Source organism: Lynx canadensis, chromosome E2 (assembly GCF_007474595.2).
Source record: "Lynx canadensis isolate LIC74 chromosome E2, mLynCan4.pri.v2, whole genome shotgun sequence".
In the NCBI taxonomy this organism is placed as follows: domain Eukaryota; kingdom Metazoa; phylum Chordata; class Mammalia; order Carnivora; family Felidae; genus Lynx; species Lynx canadensis.
In genome coordinates, this window is record NC_044317.1 from 52,037,179 (window position 1) to 52,059,186 (window position 22,008).

The 22,008-nt window shown below is 51.1% G+C and overlaps 1 protein-coding gene across 1 annotated transcript in view; it reads right to left on the reverse strand.

Moving 5' to 3' along the window:
• ZNF541 (zinc finger protein 541) overlaps positions 1 to 21,405 on the reverse strand; it is a 40,694-nt gene extending 19,289 nt beyond the window's left edge. Inside the window, exons 1-5 of the mRNA XM_032591435.1 lie at positions 21,263 to 21,405; positions 10,571 to 10,970; positions 5,803 to 6,046; positions 2,148 to 3,981; positions 213 to 271 (exon numbers count right to left, since the gene is read on the reverse strand). Of these exons, the coding sequence (XP_032447326.1) occupies positions 213 to 271; positions 2,148 to 3,981; positions 5,803 to 6,046; positions 10,571 to 10,877 (2,444 nt within the window). The 5' untranslated portion in view covers positions 10,878 to 10,970; positions 21,263 to 21,405. The remainder of the gene's footprint in view (positions 1 to 212; positions 272 to 2,147; positions 3,982 to 5,802; positions 6,047 to 10,570; positions 10,971 to 21,262) is intronic.
• Between the last annotated feature and the right edge of the window lie 603 nt (positions 21,406 to 22,008).

Below are 22,008 nucleotides of genomic sequence, written 5' to 3' on the forward strand. Positions count from 1 at the left end.
TTTTAAATCTGATCCACCGGTGCAACTCTCGATGAACCCTAAGAACTGGAGAGAGGACACCACACCGCAGCGCCTCACGGCCGGGTGTGTACCTCTTCGGGACTGACGCTTCCAGAACTGGGTGACCCGGGGCCAGCACACAAAGGCCACCAGAGGAATCTGAGGGGCTGAGCGCCCCCCAGGCACGGCGGAGGAGTGGCTTCTGAGCTTACCATCCATCTGCCACGTTCTCCTCCTTCATCGGATGGGGCAGCCGGTAGATATTTCCACCCTGAAGAGGAAAACACATCTGAGCCACCATAGCAGGAAGGAGGCATGGAGACGGGACAGCGGTAAGACTCTTAGAAGAAAGCATGGGGGGGGGGGGCGGGGGGGCGCCTGGCTGGCTCGGTCAGTGGAGCGTGTGGCTCCTGATCTTGGGGTTGTGGGCTCGAGCCCCACACGGGGTGTAGAGATTACTTAATGCTAAAATCTTTTCTTTTTTTTAAAGGAAAGCATAGGTGTGATTCTTTGAGACAGTGGAGGAGGCACACGTCTTGGGGGACACCAAAACGAAAGCCAGCCATCGACACATCAGACTTCATCAAAACTTAGAACGCCCGTGCTTCACAGGACCATCAAGACAGCGAAAAAACCACCCAGAGGATGGGAGAAGTATCACTTCAGGTCACGTACCTGACAAGAGACCCGTACTCATAATGCACGAGGAACTCTTGTACAGCCCGACGACGGAAAGGCGAATGACCCAATTTAAAAACGGATAAAGGGGCTGAAAGACCCTTCACCAAAGGGGATTTACAAGTGGCCAATAAGCACGTGAAAAGGTGCGCAGCATCGTCGGCCACAGGGAGGTGCGCACCAAAGCGTGATGAGAGACCACTTCACGCCCGCCAGCACGGCCACGATTAAAAACAACAACAAACGACAGCAGAGTGTTGGTGAGGACGTGGGGGCGTCGTGGGTGGGGAGGCTGAATGGCGCGGCTGCTTGGGAAAAGTCTGGCAGCTCCTCAGATGGTTAGACACAGTTACCCCTTGACCCAGAAATTCCAAGCGGACCGACGTATCTCCCAAGGGCAGCGAAAACCTACGTTCACCCAGAAACTTGCACACAAATGCTCACGGCAGCACTATTCGCAGTGGCCAGGAAGCGGAAACAACCCGAAGGCCCCTCAGCTGCTGAACGGATAAACACAACGTGACACATCCGTTCAGTGGAGCATTATTCGGCCGTAAAAAGGAATACGGATGCGCCGTAACACCCAAGAACCTTGAAACCTCGTACTGAGCGTAAGAAGTCAGACACAGAAGGCCACGTAGTGTACGAGACGTCCAGAACGGGCAAATCCAGAGAGACACAAGGCAGATTCATACCTGCCAGGGGCCGTGAGGGATAGAGATTGGGGGTGACAACTGAGAGTGTGGGGGATTTGGGGATGATGAAAGGGTTCTGGCAAAGAGTGGTAACGGACGCACAACCTGGAGAATATACTGAAAACTACTGGAAGGTGTACTTTAAAATGGTGAATTGGGGGCGCCTGGGCGGCTCGGTCTGTTGAGCATCTGTCCCTTGATTTCGGCCCAGGTCATGACCTCACGGGTTCATGAGTTCGAGCCCCGCGTCGGGCTCTGTGCTGATGGTGCGGGGCCTGCATGGGATTCTCTCTCTCCCCCTCTCTCTGCCTTCTCCTGCTTTCCCGGCCTCTCCACGCCCAGACCTGGTGGGTGCCACCTGCAAGGACTGACTGTCTGCTCTGCAGGTGCTGGTCGGCGTGGGGACCGTGACTCCCACCAGGGAAGACCCGGCATTAGGCGCAGAAATACTGACGGGGGTGGGAACTCTACCTTTACATCCTCTGAACAATTTAAGGAGGCAAATCCAAAAGGAAGTGAAAGGCAGAAAGGGAGCCAGGAGAGAAAGCCTAGGAAAGAAAGCATCTCGGACAACCCTGAAGACTGAACGGGGGTGGGGGTTGACAGGAGGACCCACAGTCTCTCCGAACCTTCATTTCCGCCTCTGCGCAACTGCGGCTGAGGGCTCCCTGAGACTAAACACAATGGCTGGCCAACCAGTAGACGCAGAAACGAGGAACCAACGAGACTCTCGTCTCAAGCGTGGTCACGCCCCGTGAGGGAGGGCCCAGGTACCTGGATTCTGTTGAAAATCGTCAGCTTGGACTTCGAGTCTTGGGGGGGGTCTGCTAGAGGCCCGGCTGATGAGAAGGAGGCCATGGCTACCTGGCTCGGGGAAGCCGCACAGCACATATCCATTTTCAGCTTCTCCTTCCGGAAGCCGGAGAAGCGCTGGGACCTGGGGTTGCCCGAGAAGAGCCTGTAGCCCCCGCCCCGGGCGCAGGCCTGGCTCTTTTCACCTTTCGCGGCCCCCAGAGCCGCGCCATTCTCCGCCTGGGCCTGCTTCCCTGGGAGCGGGGCTCCGAGGGGCTCATCCCCACCTGACTGGGTCTGCCGTGGGCCCCCCGGGGAGATGATGTCCCCCAGGTCCAAGGTCCCTTTCGTGGATCTCAGCTGCTTGGCCAGAGAGGAGATGTCTGGGTTCCTGGGAGGGTCCAGCGATGACGCTGGGAGGGACGGCGGAGCAGCGGCGGTTTTCAGACCTCCCTTCACCTCCCGCCTGGTGCCGCCTGGGGAGGCTTCTCTGGGGAACGCAGGCGTGGCTTTCCTCCTGCGGGCTGGGGACCCCTCTGGCTCCGGGTTTCCGGGGCCAGCGTGCAGAGAGTCAACAGGGGCTGCCGGCGGCGGGGGCTGCTGCGGCCAGGGCCCCGGCAGCGGCTTCAGGGCGGCCTGCTTGCCCTCGGGCCCGGGGAGCTGTGAGAAGATGCGCTGGGACTTGGCAATCATCTGGAACACCTGCATCTGCTCGTGGCTCACCAGGGACTCCTGGGACTTGAGGAAGAGCTGCCGGAAGAGCGGCGTGGCGTCCGACGGGAGGCCGCTGGGCTTTTGGGCCTCCTGGAGGCCGGGCTCCCCGGGGTTCTGCCACAGGAAGGAGTCACAGTCAAACTTGCTTTTCTTGGAACCCCAGGAGTCGTCTTCCCCGCCAGCATATCTGGGGTCACCCGAGGCCTCCCCGGGAGCCTTCAGGAACGTGGCAGGGTAGGGCGACGACGCGTCCTCCCGACCGGTGCCCACGCCAGGCGAGGGCTCCCCCACGGGGGAGGTGCTGCTGGGCCCAGGGCCAGACTCGCAGCCCTCCCGCGACGGCACCGAAGGGGGCTTGTGGACGACAAACACGTTGTTCCCTTTGCTCTTGGGGCAGCCAGGCAGGTTCCGCAGCCACTGGAAGTTGTGGCTCGACGGCTGGGAGCCTGCGGGGACCGTCTGGCCTCGGAACAGAGGCAGGCGGGCCGGCCGCGGGCCGCCCTCGGGCCAGCCCTGCGGGGCGGGCGGGCGCTGGAGCAGAGGCGTCTCTGGCCCGGCCGGGTCGGTGCCCCCGTTCTCCACCGCTCTCGGGTGGATGGCCGTGAACATGGCGGCGGCAGTCTCCTTCCGTGGGGGACGAGGCTCCTCGGGAACCTCGGTGCCCAGGTTTCCGGGGGCCCCCAGCATGACGGCGGGGGTGCAGGAGGAGGGCCCGGAGGAGGGCGCGTGGGGACGGGCCGCGGTCCTCTCCTCCCCGCCGTCTGGAGGCCCCGCCGGGCCGGGAGAGGGGACCTTCCGGTGGACGATGCTGCTCACGATGCAGCGCAGGAGGTCCCGGTTGGGCAGGAGGGAGCCGGGAGACCGGGCTTCGGGGGGCCCGGGGGCTCGCGGGCCACCGGGGGCCGGCCGGCCGGCGGCCTCGCGGGCGTGAGGGGAGTCCCCGCAGGCTTCCTCCTCCGGGGGGGCCTCCTTCAGGATGCACAGGCCGTGCTGGACCTCGTAGTGGCGCCGCAGCGAGCGGTAGTCACAGTAGCTCTTGCTGCAGCCCTGCTCGATGCACACGAACGGCTTGGTCTTCTGGTGGGTGAGCATGTGCCCGGTCCTGGAGTCACACGGAGACGCGGGTCAGCGGGCGCCCTGGCTGCCCTTCACCACGGGACCCCGAGTGTGTCCCCGGTGGGGGGGGGGGGCAAGGGTGCACGGGAACCCGCGCTCGGCGCCCGGGAGGGAGGCCCCAGGCGGCCACCCCTCCGGACGAAGCGACGGAAGGGGTGCTCCCCTCCCTCACCTGTGAACAAACCCCTTCTCTGAGAGGAAAAAAAACCAAATCAATGAAAGTCAGACTGGAGTTCCCCAAAGTGAGTTCCCAAGGGACAGCGGTCCTCCAGGGCGGCTCCCGGAGGACACGGGCTCAGCTGGCAAGGAAGTTTTGAAAAACCACGATTTGCTCCTTGGAGGTTCGGAGCAGCAAATTTAAAAGCCACGCAGTACGCAGACCGCTTCTTACCCTCCCGTGTCCCTCCAGGCCATCTGCCCACAGAGTCACTTACTCGCACGGCCCCTCTGAGCATCCCTGAGGACCGAAGGTCTGCAGGATACGCTCGAGGAGATGCTAAGCTGGGGGTGACCCTTCCCCCAGAAGTCCAGCCAGAGCTACCTGGAACCCACCCCCAGCGAACAAACGAACAAACAAAATGACAGAGGGCCCATCAGTAAAAAGTTGCTACAAAGCAGCCAAATGTGTCCCCTGTACTTTCCACAAGTATAAATAAATACAAGCACGTGCTGCATTTATAGCACGCTTCTAACCACACTGATGTATCGTAAGCATAAACCGGGGGGGGAGTCCTGCTCCAGGCTCCCGACAGCCCGACCCTGGACAGTCTGATCCACGTGGTACACGGGGCATCTCCGGTCAATGATACCGCCCTTCGCCAAGTGCTGACCCTTGGCCTCCCGCCCAGGGAGGCTGCACAGGAGTCAGGAGACCCAATTTCTAGCCCCAACTGTAGGTAAGGAGCATCAATACAAATGCAAGGGCTTGTCATCACCCTTTGGCAAGTCTCTCTGTTTGAAAAAAAAAAAAAGTCTGTCAGGGGCACCTGGGGGGCTCAGTCAGTTGAGCGTCCGACTTCGGCTCAGGTCACGATCTCACGGTTCTGGGTTCAAGCCCCGCGTCGGGCTCTGTGCTGACAGTTCAGAGCCTGGAGCCTGCTTCGGATTCTGTGTCTCCCTCTCTCTTTCTGCCCCTCCCTCTCTTGTGCTCCGTCTCACTCTCTCTCAAAAATAAATAAAAATTAAAAAAAAAAAGAAAAAAAGTCTCTCTTTCCTGCCTCACTAGCAAGAAAAGCTCATCACTTCCAAAATATTAAGAACAAAGGGAATTCTGGCTAAGTCTTACAATGGGCTTTATTATTATTTTTTTTTAATCAGGAGTTTGTTTTTTTAAAAAAGGAGTTTAAAAAAAGCATTAACGCTCCCCTGCCATATTCTGGAAACAGGCATTTCAGAATCTCTCATTCCCCCGTCATTCTAATGCACGCTCCTCATGAGACACGGATCTGTTCTCCTTGGATGCCCACGAGGGACTCCCAACATTTCTCTATAAAAGTGAGCCCAATTTCCTACATGACAAAATTGCCTTGGGAGTGAGCCGTTACAGGTCTGGAAACCACGAGGGTCCCGTCTGCAAACTGTGGCAGTGATTTCCTCACTGGTGTGACCCTGGGGGCTGGGAAGAGCCACCCGTCCTGGGCGGAGCCGGCCCCGTGTGAGAAGGGGAGGCGCGTCCCTGTGTCCCTGTGCAGGTCGCAGACATCTATCCGGGCAGCAGGAGGGGAAGCCGACCCAGGGCAGGTGTGAAGGCCACCCAGGAGCCCGCCCGCTGCCCCCGCCCCAGCCCCCCGACCACACTCCCACATACAGGTGGTCCTGGCGCTTAAAGGCCTTGCCGCAGATCTTGCAGACGTGTTTCCTCTCCTGGCTGTGCGTCAGGTAGTGCTTGCTAAGGGAGCTGGCGCTGCTGAACACCTTCCCGCAGAGGCTGCAGTCCAGAAGCGGGTTCTGAGGGGAAGTGTGCTGCCGCTTTCCTTTCCTCGCGCTCCCCAAGGCGGCCCTGCCTCCTTCGTCAGCCTCTTTAGGCACCTTAAGAGCTCCTGGCCCCAGGTCTAAACAGAGGGAGAGAGCACAGGTTATAGACATCTGGGGAAATCAAAGAGCAGGGCGAAATCAGCACTCAGTGAGCGTCAGGGCCACGGCGGACTTGGACAGAGGCTCCAGGACCACGCCCTCCAACTTCAGCAGCTTTGCGCGCCGAGAAAACCATGAGAGAGAAAAAAGGGGCCCTGGCAGGCCACCCCTGCAGGATAGCACTCGGTTCCGGCACCACACTCAGAGGGGCGGCGGTGGTCGGAAGCGCTTCTAGGACAAGGTGACCAACACGGGTCGGGCTTCGTGTCTAGGCCATCCACGGCACCCTCGGAAGGACAAGCAGAAAGACATAATCCGAAACCTCAGAGAAGTATAAACGCTTTCTTCCAGTCAATTCCGCTTTGGGGATTTTAAAAGTCATTTTTTTTAATTTTTTTTTTATTTTTTTTTAACGTTTATTTATTTTTGAGACAGAGAGAGACAGAGCATGAAAAGGGGAGGGGCAGAGAGAGAGGGAGACACAGGATCCGAAACAGGCTCCAGGCTCTGAGCGGTCAGTACAGAGCCCGACGCGGGGCTCGAACTCACGGACCGCGAGATCATGACCTGAGCCGAAGTCGGACGCTCAACCGACCAAGCCACCCAGGCGCCCCCGCTTTGGGGATTTTAAAGAAAGAAATATAGGAATGCCTGGGTGGCTCGGTGGTTAAGCATCTGACTTCGGCTCAGGTCATGCCTGCTCTGGGTTAAGCCCCCCTTCTCTCTCTCTCTCCCCGCCTCCCCCCCCCCCCCCGCCTCTCCTGGGATGCTTTCTCTCTGCCCCTCACTCACTCGCGCCCTCTCTTTCTCTCTGTCTCTCTCAAAAAGAAGGAAAGAAAGAAATCTAGATTTGTACAAAGAGGCAGCCACAAAGCAGTTAAGGGCAGCGCTGTCTTTCCTGTTAGAAACAACCTACTATCTGATAAAAGGGCGTGCAAGTGATCGCGTTATGGTCTAAAGGATCTAAGACACAGCATTTAAGGTAAAACTTCTACAGTTTTATAAGTAAATATCTGATGAAGTGACTACTCAGTGTGAAAACAGCAGCCCGTTACAAAACAGAGAAAGACCAATAAATCTGAACAGAAAACCGACAGAGAGAACAGGCCAGACTGGTAGGTTGCGGGCTTTTACTTTCCTCTTCTTGGGCCTCTGAGTGTGCTTCTGTGTTTTCTGCATTCCTTGGGTACAATGATGACAGGTACGTTTGCAACTCATTCGCCTGAGGAGCCGGAGGAGGGACTGGAAACGTTCATGCAGGAGGGGGGCAAGTCGTCAAGTATCCCAAGGGCCGGCGTGTGGGGAGGGAACTCGCTGCCTCTGTCTCGCTCCGACAGACAGAGATAGGTTTGGCTGACTAAAGAGAAGCTGGTTTCAAGTCACTGGAAACGCAGGGGCCGTGGCCGCAAGGACCCCGCGGGCTCCTGCCGTGTCCCGGCTCCCGGAACCCCCTGGCTGGCACTCGTGGACGCTCCACCATCATCTGACTGTGGAAGATTTTCCTGCTGTTCACGCTGGTCTTCAAGATGGCTCAGACCACCTCTGGAGACGGGAGCTTCGAAATCGCCACTTCTCTAGTGTGCTGCGGAGCCGGCACCCCGGGCACCCAACAGCCCAGGGCAGCGGGCCCGCCTGGAGGACCCAGATGGCTGACCGCGGCCGGCCGAGGCGCAGCGTGACAGACACGGCAGGAGGGAGCCTGGACTGGCGTCTCCCAGCTCTGTCCTGCCATAGACCGTTTGTCCCTCAACATGCCTGGTCTCCTCCTCCTCGCGTAAGAAGTTACCGTGACAGGTGTTTGAATGATCCCAACAGTTTAAATGTGGAGTGAGAGGACTCCCGTCAGAAAAGTCCTCCACCTTGCTAAGCTACCTTAAAAATGCTCAGTACGGGGCGCCTGGGTGGCTCAGTCGGTTGAGCATCCGACTCTTGGTTTCGGCTCAGGTCACGGTCTCGTGGTTTGTGGTTCGAGCTCTGCGTCGGGCTCTGGGCTGACAGCGCGGAGCCTGCTTGGGGTTCCGTCTCCCTCTGTCTCTGCCCCACCCCGTTCACTCTCTCTCTCTCAAAATAAATAAATAAGCTGAAAAAATTTTTTAAGTAAAATAAAATAAAAATGCTCATTAAAGCCAACTATTAAACTAGCACTGATTCAAAAACAATCGGCAATGACACTGAAAATCGGGCAGAGTCACCAGCCCCGGGAAGCTGCCCGATCTTCTCAGAAGGTGGTGTAGCCAAGTGGGTTATCAAACGGTGTGTATTCTCTGATGGGCAAACCTACTTGGAGGGGTATGTCCAAAGAATTCACTTAAAAGGAAGCTCCTCATGTAAAAAGCTGTTCCCAGAAACACGAACAGCCTAACAAGCAAGACTGTGGTCAAACATCACGGTGGAGTAAGTCAGGACAAGGGACTACCTTCTCGTGAAAAAGCAAATACGCTCAGTTTGAAAAACCTCAAATAGCCTCGTACACTTCACACACCTGCGCCAAACCATGTTTTTCTGAATGACTTCACTCGGGTTTTTAAAACTCGACGTGTGAGAGCCAGGCTGGGGGATTCTTCCTGCTGTCAATTTTCTCTATTTCCCGTTGAAGAACCGTGTACTATTTTTCTAGCTGAGAAGACAAACACCAGCGTATGCGTTTAGAGCGGCCTGAATTTCAGTCACAGAAGCATAAGGAGTTAGAATTTAACGTTCAGGGGACTCCTTTTTTTCACAAGTAAAAAGAAAAAACTCAAGCTTAAGGAAAATTAGGAAGAGTTGAACTGGAGTGATGACTTGTGACGTATTTTGCAGAGAAGGACACGGCCCCCCTCCCGCTCCCCCCATGAAAATCTGGTGAGAACTCCAGCTCCTCTGCCCAGTGAAATGCACACATATTCGTGCTACCAGTGTTGTTCTGGTAGTTTCTGTGGCCGGGTTGAGAACCCTCCTTACCGGGCCCCCACCCCCACCCCAGGCGTGGCCCAATGCCCTCAACGAGGTACACGTCTCAGGATTCTGGGATTTGCCCTCTGGCCTTCCGACGTGGTGACGAGGCGGGCCCTTTGTCTGCTGCATCTTGTGTGGAGAGGAGGGGGGGCTTCACAAGTTTTTCATTTTACCAACTCTTCGGGATATTTCTTGCAATGCTTATCCCGACTGACATGAACCCCTGTTCTGCAGGGCCATCTCAGAGGGGCCTTCTATGCATGAGGTGTGATGATAAATATCAAAGGCCGCCGGGGCGCCTGGATGCCTCAGTCGGTCGAGCGTCCGACTTCCGCTCAGGTCATGATCTCCCGGACTGTGAGTTCGAGCCCCGTGTCGGGCTCTGTGCTGACAGCTCTGAGCCTGGAGCCTGCTTCCGATTCTGTGTCTCCCTCTCTCTCTGCCCCTCCCCCGCACGCGCGCGCTCTCTCTCTCTCTCTCTCTCTCTGTCAAAAATAAACAGTAAAAAAATTTTTTTTTCTAAATATCAAAGACTGTTAGCTCAGACAGCTAGCTCATCTAAGCGAGTTACCCAAGAACCCTTGAAAAGAATTAACAAACACCAAGTTTATCTTGTAGTGGAAGCCTCAAGGCAAGTCAAAAAGCCAAAAGAGGGGCGCCTGGGTGGCGCAGTCGGTTAAGCGTCCGACTTCAGCCAGGTCACGATCTCGCGGTCCGTGGGTTCGTGCCCCGCGTCGGGCTCTGGGCTGATGGCTCGGAGCCTGGAGCCTGTTTCCGATTCTGTGTCTCCTTCTCTCTCTGCCCCTCCCCTGTTCATGCTCTGTCTCTCTCTGTCCCAAAAATAAATAAACGGAAAAAAAAAAACCAAAAAAAACAAAACAAAACAAAACAAAAAAGCCAAAAGAAAATTGCACCACGGCTTCTAACTGTTCCATCGGTTACCCTTTCACTCCCCCCCCCCCGCCCCCCGCAGAAGAGAGAGACTTGGAACTGCATCAGTGGGCTGCCTGGGATGAATTCGACCGATATTGATAAAAATAACAATGATCTGTCCCACGCTCTGCAGCCTATGCGATGCTTTTGCATTCATTTCCTCCCTTGCGTCTTAGTGCTGTTAGTCTGGCGGGGGGGTGGGGAGCAGAGCGGGCCTTCTGCTGCCCTCCCGCTTCACGGATGAAGACACTGAGGCTGGGGAAGGTTAGACAACCAAGTGGTGGGCGGACAGGATCCCAGGTCATCCTGGGAACGTGAAAAGCGCCCCCCAGATGTAATGGGTGGGAAAGTGTCCCGTAAACTCAGATGTCTGCCCACACCACACACAAGATTAGGACATCCACGAACAGCCAAGTTTCTCGACATTATTCCTCAGGATCAGCGTTCGGTTTCCTTGACTAGGAAGTTGGGAACAATTCCCAAGTTAAAGAAAAAAAAGTGATTGTCCCCTGTTCACTATTCACCCGTGGAAGATAAAAGTTTTCTTATCTAATCCGTGCAGAATCAACCCTGAGCTGGCCACAGGAACTTTCAAACAGTCTTCCAGGCCCTCGGGCCCAGAGGGACAGCCTTACCTTGTAGGGACGCCTGACTTTCTGGGTCTGCATACTCCTCCAGCAGCTTCACAGAGTCACTGTCCTTCCCCGAGTACAGGGACAGGGTGTCTAAGTTGTCCTCCAGTGCCTCGCTGGGCATGTCAGGGGCTGGGAGGCTGGGGTCCAGGTCCAAACCACTCAGGCCGGCATAGAGCAGGTCTCGTGCACTGGGACCCAGATCCCGGTCGAGGGTGTTGCTGCAACTGAGTCCCTGGCTCTTGGAAAACGAAGGGAGGTGCACCTCTGGAGGAAGGGCGTCCTCGTCCCCAAGGCTATACCGGTCCATGGCTCGTGACTGCCAGGTCTTGGCCAAGAGCTACTCTCCAGACAAGCAAGGCCGTGTAAGGAGTCACGGAGAGCTCTTGGTGATGTCTAATTCCTGAAAATGAACGAGGAGGAATCAAAATTATGAGATGGCAATACAGCATGGCGGATAGAGCAATGACTCGGAATTCAAACAGACCTGTCTTTGGGTCTGTTCTCTGCCACTTAACAGCCATGTGAACTTGGGCAAGTCATTTAAGCTCCACGAGCCCCAGTTTCCTCATCTGTAAACTGGGCATAAGAGTACCTCCGTCATAAGGTTGTTGTAAGGAATAAATGAAAGGATTTCCGGCAACATGGAGGACTGAACTGACCTCTTTCTCCAGCTATAAACACGAGAAATATGACAAAAGACCATTTTTAATACACAGCCAGGCGCAAGAGACAGGTAAAACCCCATGTGCCAGCAACAATGAGAAAACGCAAAGAAAACTCGTGTAAGTTCAGGTTGGCCTGAGGGGAAAATCAGACTCAGATACCGAATCTGTTGTCCAACGTGGTGGCAACTAGTCATACATGGCTGTGAAGACTTGCAATGTGACTGGCCCAGACTAAGACACGCTGTGAGTCTAACACACACACTGGATTTGGATGAGTTAGTACAAAAAAAAAAAAATGTAAGTTTAGTATGTTTCTAAATAACTACACATTGAAATGATAATATTTTGGATACAGTGGGTCAAGCATGTTATTAAAATTACTGTCACCTGCTTCTTCTTAGCTCCTCAATGTGGCTACCAGAAAACTTGAAATTCTATATATGGCTCATATTTATATTCCTATTAAAGTGCATTACCCTGGAGGCTGGGACCTGGGGTCGTAACAGACACATGAGAAAAGAAAACAGGGCCCTGAGCTTACGGGCAGTGGAAACCTGGGCCCCTGGAAGAGCCAGGCCATCCACGGGAAAACTAAACAAAGAAAAAAGAAAAAACTCTTGCCCCCAAGCCTTAGAGAAGAACCCCAAGAATTGGGAAGAAAACGGAGCAGTGAGAGACAACAGAACCTAGCCTGAGAAAAGAATAAGTCAGCGCGGGATGGAACAACCAGTTTTAAAAAGAAACAAATGAAACGTCCATGAAAGACATTGAAGTTAAAAGCTCACTGGAAGGGCTAACAGATGAGACAGTGCTGAAGACAGACATAATGAACTGGCAGAGAACAATCTGGGGAAATCCCCCCAGGATTCAGCACAGAGAGATACAGAAATGGAAACTATGAACAGGGAACTGAGAGAGCACAGATGGAGAAGCAAATGCAAAAACCTAACGATGTCCAATAGGAATCCCAAAAGGGAAGAGGAGAGAATACGGGAAACGAGTATGTTTTGGTTTTTTTTAAGGATTTTACTTTTAAATAATCTCTACACCCAATGTGGGACTTGAACTCATAACCCCAAGATCAAGAGTCCCACATTTTTCCAACTGAGCCAGCCAGCCAGGCTCCCTGCGAGACATGGCATCTTGAAGAGATAATGGTAGAGGAGCTTCCAGAATCACAGGGACACAGGATCCCAGACTTCAAGATCCTAGTTCTTTTTTTTTTTTAATTTTTTAATGTTTTACTTATTTTTGAGAGACAGAGCTTGAGCAGGGGAGGGGCAGAGAGAGAGGGAGATACAGAATCCGAAGCAGGCTCCAGCCTCTGAGCTGTCAGCACAGAGCCAGACGCGGGGCTTGAACTCACGGACCGTGAGATTGTGACCTGAGCCGAAGGTGGACACTCAACTGACCGAGCCACCCAGGCGCCCCTAAAGATCACAGTTCTTGAAGATACATGGTTAATGACCAAGCACTGCCAGGCGGAGCAGGAAGAGTAAAAATGAATTTACTCCCCAACACACAGCAGCAGAACCGCAGACCACTGAAGACAGAGAGAAAATGCTAGAAACTACCAGAAGGGAGGCAGACAGTCTACAAAGGGGGATGATGACTAGCCTGATGGAAGACTTCTCAGAGGAGGCTAGGAGACAAGGAATGACACCGCCAGCAGATGAAGGAAGGGTGAGAGCCGGCACAGAACTCAACACCCAGGAAAACTAGCTTTCAAGCGGGAGCAACACAGACTTTTCCTGGCAAGGCACTGCTCATAGACCTTGGCTCAACGACGAATACAGGCTTTGAAACGTTTGGAAAAGACGATTTACTTTGTACTTTAAGTATGCACACTAAGAAAAAAAAAATCTAAGCATAACTACCAAAAGAAAAACAATAAACTATGTAACATCTCAACAACTGGAATTTACCCCACTCAAAAGGAGACAAAAAAGTAAAAAAGACTCAAGTTACTAAAATTAGAATTCAGAACAAAAATAGAAAGGATCATAAAAGATTACTATGTCAACAAATTAGGTAAATTAGAGAAAAATGGACAAGTTCCTAGAAAGACACAAATTACCAAACTGAGTCAAGAGGAAACAGACTATCTGCATAGCCCTGTGACAAATAAAAAGACTGAGTTAGCAATTTAAAAACTTCCCACCCATACTACCACAGAAACAATGAAAAAGTCAACTTTACTGGAACTCTGGAAAGTAGTCAAAAGTTTACAGCAACCAAAGGAACCCTTAGCAAGTCAAAGGTGAATGAAACCTGGTAGGAGGGCCCTGTGGCATTTGAACCGACTCCTGTCCTATCCCCCATTCCCCGGCTCAGCAGTGATTTTGAAGGCGCGTTCTGGTGTGGGCTCCTGGTGCAGAAGGGGGCAGAGACGACCTTGTTCTCAAACAGCTGAGGTTGTCTGTCTTGACCTGTCGGATGGCTCCTGAAGGGCTAACACAAAGGTCTCGCCTTGATTTTGCCTAACTTGGAACTTTCTGAGAGCAGAGAACAGCCACGGGGATGGCATTTGTTAAAAACATCAAAGGCAATATGGTATGGAAACTGATACAACAGTGTGTGTTAATGATACTTCAATAAAAAGATACCCAACAATAGAAAAATTAGGGGCGCCTAGGTGGCTCAGTCAGTTAAGCGTCTAATCTCAGCTCCGGTCATGATGTCACGGTTCATGGGTTCAAGCCCATGTCGGGCTCTGTGCTGACAGCTCGGAGCCTATGTCTGCCTCTCGCTCTCTCTGCCCCTCCCCCGCTCGTGCACACACACACACACACTCTCTCTCTCAAAAAAAACTAAACCTGAGAAAAATAAAAATAAAAATACAAAACAAAGGCAATGAACCAGGTGCTACAACCCCAGAGCAAAGGATATTAATTGGGGCCAACAGACGTGTCACTGAAAGCCGGGGAGGAAGAGCCGGACAGTGAGAGCGAGAGGCTTTGGAGAGAGTAAGGGCTTTGAAAAGCTTCCATGCTGGCAGTTCCTTACAAAGCTAAACATCATCTCACCATCCAATCCAGCCATCATGCTCCTTGGTATCTATCCCCAGTGAGCTGGAAATTTATGTCCACACAAATGTTTATAGCAGCTTTATTCATAACTGCCAACAACTAGAAGCAACCACAACGTCCCTCAATGGGAGGATGGATAACCCAGCTACGGTACCTGCGTACGATGGAATGTTATCCGGCGATAAAAAGCGAGGAGCTATCAAGCCACAAGAGGACACGGAGGAAACTTACATGTGTGTCGCTAAGTGAAAAAAGTTGGCCTGAAAACACTACAGATTTTGATTCCAACCATACGTCATTCTGGAAAAGGAAAAACTGTAGAGACACTAAAAGGTTGGAGGTTGCCAGGGCTCCAGGGGAGGGAGGAGGGATGAATAGGTAACGCACAGGAGGGACTTGGAGGGGACTGAAACTATTCTGCATGATGCTGTCATGGTAGGCACATGACATTTTGCATTAGCCAAAACCCACGAAACTACACAGCACAAAGAATGAATCCTAATGTAAACTGTGGACTCTAGGAAACCAACACTGAAATAAAATTTTAAAAATGAAAACCTTCCACGTATTTGAAGGAATCTAGAAGACCACGTGCCCAGGGCAGGCACCTGCTCAGAAAACACTCGTGAAGGCTCTAAGCTCTCACCTCTGGCTGACCTTCGGTCTGTGAAAGCAGGAAGAAGGGGAAGGCAGAGATGTAAACTCCTGCTGAGAACCAACAGGGTGTCCCAACACCCACCCAGAGCCCAACTGCCAAGACGAGGAGATATGTTGGGGTTCCAGGCATTTAAGGAAATCCCTGCCGAATCACTAGCTGACCGCAAGCTTAACAGAACAGAGATTTCCCCTGACCGCACACGACAAAGAATACAGTCTACAAACGGAGTCTGCAAAAGTCACTATCCAAACATTACAACCCACAAGCAGAAACCACACACTCTGGGGTAGGGGAAGGAGAACCGGATTCCGAGAATCGCTGCATTATAATATGCAAAAATGTCCATCTTCTCAACAAAAAATGACAAGGCAGGCAAACAAAGTATGGCTCAACGAGAGGGCCGACCGTTTCGTACAAACGATGGAATCAAACCACACGAGGCCTTTTATGGCCGCTGCTTTCACTAAGAACGGTGTTTTCAAGGTTAATCCACGCCGCAGCACGCACCATTACTTCATTACTTTTTATGGACAAATAACATTTCGCCGTCTGCATATTGCACATCTTCGTCATCCATTCATCTGTTGGTGGTGGGCATTTGGCTTGTGTCCGGTTTGGGCTATTATGAGTAATTCTGCCCTCACCTGGACATTTAATAAACGCTTGATGACTCACTGATAACGTACCTGGTGGATCCTAGAGTAACCGGAGTTTGGGCCTAGATTCCTAGGCTACTGGTTGCTACGGTTTTTAACCTTTCCACGTTGAAAGGGAACAGAACAGCTGGGCCCACAACATCTGCATTTCCCATTTCGCATCTACCTGTGTGTCTGTGTGTCTGTAGCCAGCCTCCTGGGGGGGACTCAGAAGTCGAACACAGGCCCACAATTCTGTACTACAACTCTGAGGCCCAAGTGAGTCCTAGGGTTCAGAATTCGGGGTAAATCAACGCAAATGCCGTATTTTAAGTAACCTTCAGTGGGTCTGGGGCAGCACCTGGTAACCAAATCATTGTTTCTGCACTGACACCTCTGACTATTCAGAGTAAACAGAATAAATACCGTGAGTTCAGTCTCGCCCATTAAATGAGGTCCGTGACACCGCGGCACCGTTAGAGCTTTTCGGGTTTCTAAACCGCAAAGCAGGTAGTGTGGACCATAGAGACTTATGGTCTGAGGCACGATGAATTTCTCTGCCAGTTCTAAAGTTTCTCGTATGGTGCTGCGATAAACTGTCTGTGGTACTCCAAGGGGGAAAGAAGCCATTGCTTTTTTTCATATTCTGATAATAAAAACCAGCTAATTCAATAGAAAGCGTCGTTTGAAAGGCATACGCAACAATATTTAATGAAATGAGATATTAAGCCCTTTCTCCTTCTCAGGTATCAGACCGAGAGCTTCCTGTGCGTCCATTCACTCACTTCTCTCTACAACCCAGAGGTTGGTGCTCTATCATTTCCATTTTACGAAGAAGGAAATGGACTCTGAGACACTAAGTGATTTGTCACAAGTCACATGCCTGACAAGGAGTTGGGCCAGACCTTAAACCCAGGTATTCGGACTTTAGGGCTCGTGTTTTTACCCGGTACACGATACTAACTTGCCATCAATTAAACCGTAGACTGCGGTGAACCGATTAATCTAGAAAGCAGAAAAGGTGCTGGATGGGGGCAGAATTCCCCACATGCCAAATCACCTGCTTTCCAACACACGCCCGTGGTCCACAGGAAAAACTGGTCTCACTACCACTTCGGCCAGGCAAGCCCTGAGTCCAAAAGCCACGTTTTCACATTTACATCCTTTTCCAGTTAGTAAAGCAAACCCCCCTCCCCTCAGCCAATATTGAACTTGTTCTTGTTCTGCCAACAGATAAATTTGATTCGACAAGTTTTAGCTCCTTCTATGTACAGAGCTGCCTGCTAATCCCCGTGGGGAGGGCTTGTGGTCCCCTGGAACCTTGCAGACATTCCCCATTCTTTCCAAGAATTTTATAATTTTGTGTTTTCATTTGGAGAATGACCCAAAAGAAGAAAACCAGTCTATGCGGATTACTGGTTTACTGCCTTATAATACAGTACTAGCGTTTGGTTTCAATGCCCGGGGTATGATTATAATTGCACTGACGCCAAAAAGGACGATTTTAATTGCCACAGGCTAACGAGAAGAGGATAGACGTGGATTCCGCTCGTATTTATGCCTTTGGGGTCACCTCAAAGCCAACACACATCGTGGTACAGACGGAGGCCTGGCTGCAGTTCAAACTGAGGAAAAGGGACGGGAGAGCTGAGCCGTCTCAGGGTCTGCTAAACCCACAGGGGCCCAGGGCAACCGTTGGTTTCAAGGAAGCTATTAGGTTTCAGCAAAATGGCACCTCTCCCATTAAACTAACATTTGTAATTGGAATTACATCGGTTTGGTTGCATTTGTTTACGTTTAATTTGCAAATTGATTTTAGCTTTACGGCGGCACAAAAACCGTAAGCTTTAGAAATATACGCCTTGCTTATTTGATCGTCATCGGTGCCTTGTTCAATGGTTTGAAAAACAATTTAAGCCGGCAGTAGGGATCCAAAGCAATTTTCATGTTTTCCTTTTCCTAAAAAGGCGTGTCATTCCATGACGGGTAGGAGCAGGAGGAGACAGGGAGTCTCCTGTGAAATGCTACAGCCTCTTGGGAAATTAATCTGCCACAGGTTCTCGCCTGCAGCAACACGGACACCATCGGGTAAATAACATCTACTGCGGCACTGTTTGGATGGCAAGGAGGGAACAATCTAAACACTTATTGGTTCCCCAAAAGGTTTATTTAGCCTGCAGTTAATCTGAGTATTTTCTCTTTGTTATCAAGTCGAAAAATCTGTCTGACTTCTTTTGGATAGGGCATCACTGTCCAAAAGAATTTTCTGTGCTGAGGGAAATGTTCTAAGTCTGCACTGTCCGACGACAGCCCCTAGCCACAAAGCGGCCAATGAGCGCCTAGAGAATGCAGGATGAGCAACTGAGGCACGAAATTATTTATTTTACTTCCATTTCGTTAAATTGAAATGAGCATAGTTACAAGTGCCTAGCAGCTACCAACCACACTGGAACTCACTACAGATCTCGAGATTTCTCATTGAAGTGAGGCCTTCTTTCAACTTCTATTGAGAAATCTCAAGGGGCGCCTGGGTGGCTCAGCAGGTTAAGTGCCGACATCGGCTCAGGTCACGATGTCACGGTTTGTGCGTTCGAGCCCTGGGTCGGGCTCTGCTCTGATGGCACAGCCTGCTTGAGATTCTCCCTCTCTCTCTGCCCCTCCCCTGCTCGCACTCTCTTTGTCTCTCTCTCTCAAGAAACAAAATCGCTCACATCCTCCCACCTCACTCGTTTATATCCCCTGGTCTATATGCCCTGGAGACCTCTTTCTTTATGACCCTGATTTGTGCAACTTCTCTTTGCTCCGCTTTACCAAATGAAACCGTTCAAAAGCCTAAACGGCTCCTCCCAGCATGACGAGTCTGAGATGATTTCTCCCTCCTTCCGAACTCCATGAGCGCTTGTCTGGCATTCCACTTAATACTTACCCCAGATGGCCCCGGAATTTAATTATCTTTCAAGTTCTTCTATTTTCCCCAGACTGCAAGCTCTGGGATGGCTGTGCCTCTGCCTTCTGTGTGAACACTTCTCACAGCATCTTGCCTGGCACAGAACTAACTCTGATCAAAGAAAGCTCTCAGCATCCCTTTCACTGGTGAGTGACAAGATTCCACTGCGGGCCTTTTTTTCTTTTCTTCCCCCCCCCCCCCCTCCCAAGCACCACGTTCTCCTTTCCCTCTCTGCATGAATGCTAGCGGGGAGAGAGTGATCACGTCTGAGTTAAGATCAGACCGTTGGAAGCCGGGAAATAAGAGAGACTGAGACCCAGCTATGCAAATTCTTTCCTCGTTCCCCCACTCCAGACGTTATCTGAACTGTAGGCCTGTTTTGTTTGGCCTGCACGGTGTTTTTCAAAATTGGGTCAGTCACCGGGGCGCCTGGGTGGCTCAGTCGGTTGAGCGACCGACCTCCGCTCAGGTCACGATCTCGCAGTTTCTGGGTTCGGGTCCCGCGTTTGGCTCCGTGCTGACAGCTCAGAGCCTGGAGCCTGCTTCGGATTCTGTGTCGCTCTCTGTCCCTCCCTGGCTCCTGCTGTCTCTCTCTCAAAAATAAATAAATAAGCATTAAAAAAAAATTGGGTCACCAACATTTTTCTTAACAGGGAGATTTCAACCAAGTATATTAATTTCTGGCTTCTCTTGAAAATTATTAAGATTTTGCATTTCCTGATGGCTATCAAAAGAGAGAGGTGAGGGACGACTGCCGTCTCTGGAGAGAGCCATGGCCCTCCAGCTCCTAGGCCTCACTTTCTTCCTGCCTCACCCCTGTGATAATTATCATTATAGTAACAACAGCAGCAAACACTTACGGAGGCTCTATCATATGCCAGGGACAATTGGAATCACTTATAGATCATACAATTCCCACAACAGCAACTTGCCCAAAATCAGGGTTAGAATTCAACCCTGGGGGTAGTCTGACCTCAAAGCCCTCACCTACGACCACACTGGAGACCGGGATTTCTGGTCTCTCGCTCATTAAAAGAGTAGATTTAAAGCTTACATACGATATGGAAGAGAACGAAAACGTGGAAGAATCAAGACGGCTAGGACTATGCTTTCCAGGAAATTTTCTTACATAGAATTAACTAAGGGAGGAAAAGAGACATTAAAGTTTCTCATTCCAAAAGCTGATCCCAGCGTAAAATGCAAATGAGCATTAACATCTACAACAGCGGGGGCGCCTGGGTGGCTCAGTCGGTTAAGTGTCTGACTTTGGTTCAGGTCATGATCTCACAGGTTCATGGTTCTGTGCTGACAGGTCAGAGCCTAGAACCTGCTTTGGATTCTGTGTTTCCCTCTCTGCCCCTCCCCCACGCACCCTCTGTCTCTCTCCCTGTCTCTCAAAAATAAACATTAAAAAAAATGTAAAAAAACCACATCTACAACAGCCTTTTTCAAAGTGAGGTGGATGGGGGTGGGGAACCCTGGGGTCCTCAGGAATCTTTCAGGGAGTCTTTGAGGTCCAAACTATCTTCATAATAATATCCAGACATTATCTGCCTTTTTAATTCTCGGTGAAACCCTCTGGAAGCTACAGGATATATCTGCAGAGGCTGAATGCAGAAGCAGATATATGAGATTCCAGATGACTCGAAAAAGGTAAAACAATGCCTACTATCCTCACTAAATCTTGTTTTCTGAAATGCAGTCTTTAAAAAGTCAATTTTGTTAACATATAATGAGTTTACTACTGTTACTTTTAAATGAGTATTTTTAAAGTTTATTTGACTTCTTTTTTTTTTTTTTAACTTTTTAATGTTTATTTACTTTGGGGAGAGAGAGAGAGAGAGAGAGAGAGAGAGAGAGACAGAGCACGAGTGGGGGAAGGGCAGAGAGAGAATGAGACACAGAACCCGAAGCAGGCTCCAGGCTCTGAGCTGTCAGCACAGAGCCCGATGCGGGGCTCGAACTCACAAACCATGAGATCATGACCTGAGCCGAAGTCGGCCGCTTAACCGACCGAGCCACCCAGGCGCCACTGAGGCTTATTTGACTTATGATACAGCAAATGTCAGCATATATAGTTCACACGCACCAACTCTTGAGTCTTCAATGATTTTACAAGATCAAAAAGTCTGAGAACTGTGGCTCTCAGGAGGAAGAAAAGTCTTGCAGGTACACACATACCCACGCGGGTGTGCATCTGTGCAAGTGTGTCTAACACAGGAAGGAACCCTGAATCAAATAGTCCAAACTGGTGGCCAGCCACCAAGTTTTATAAGCGGTCCATGCTGTCTTTGAATACCGATTAAACTCACTGTCACCATTTAAAGATCAAAAAGTTTCATACAGGTCAGTGTTCTGGTCTCATCTCAAAAAACAAACAAACTTCCACTTGGTCATTTCCACTGACGGGGATCACTCAGAGGGGGCCCACGATCTTTGGTTCACCTGCAGGCCTTTACCTGCCTGTTCCCTGGAGGTATCTGAGTTGCCACCCTGAACCAGAAGGAGGGAAAAAGCATTTTTGCAATAAACAATGAAACATAGATCAATCTAATAAATGTCTGCCTTCCTCCAGAGACGTCAACAGGCACAACAAATAACCTTTTCCTCATCTGACTTCCCAAAGCAGCAACTTGTAATGGTTTCCCTGTGGGTACAGAGACTCTTGGATCAATTTGAAACCCTTCTGAGAAAGAAGGGAATCCATCTGACAAAGTAGGTGTGTCTTTGGAACAAGGGCAAAAGGGAAAAGACTCACCAGAAGAGCAAAGGAGTGACTCTCCGGGGAACAGGAGGGCCCGGTTCAGGCCCCACAGGGAGGGGATTCAGATGACCGTCAGACCACTGGATATTTCCTCCTGGAACTCTGAGTAGTAAATTCGGGACACTCATCCAACTTCTTTTGCCCTGGAAGCAGGGGGTGGAAAGGAAGGGGCATTCAGATGTTGGGTCCCCAAAGAAGCAAGCACACAGGTGTAAAGTTGGGCAAGATGGGCAATTTCTGGAAGGAGGAAGAAAGCAATACTAAACCGGGGAGATCTAGATGGGAAAGGGGCTTTTGTTTTAAGGGAAAGTTAATTTTTCTTCCTTGCCTTATTTTCTTTCCTCGGGAAGGGACTTGGAGGGTTTTGCTGGGAAAAGCCTAACTGGGGTAGAACTGGGGATGAAAAGGGATTTTTGCCGGAGAGTTGGGAAAGAGGGTTGGAAAAACAAATTATTAGGTGAAAGAGAAACTGGCAGAACTGAGTTGGTTTGTTATCAGTGGAAAGGTACTACAAAAGGGGGGGGCTCTTGGTGGGAAGAAACAATTTTTGCTGGAAAGTTACCCTGGATGGAGGAAAAACTGGGGGAAAGATATACAATATATGTATTTTGTAATACATATATATATAGATTTTCTTGCTAGAGGAAGTTCCTAAAAGGACGGCGAGGGGTATAAATCAAAGAAGAGAGGAAAGATTTTTGGGTTTTGCTGGGAGATCCTAAAAAAAAAAAAAACCGCCA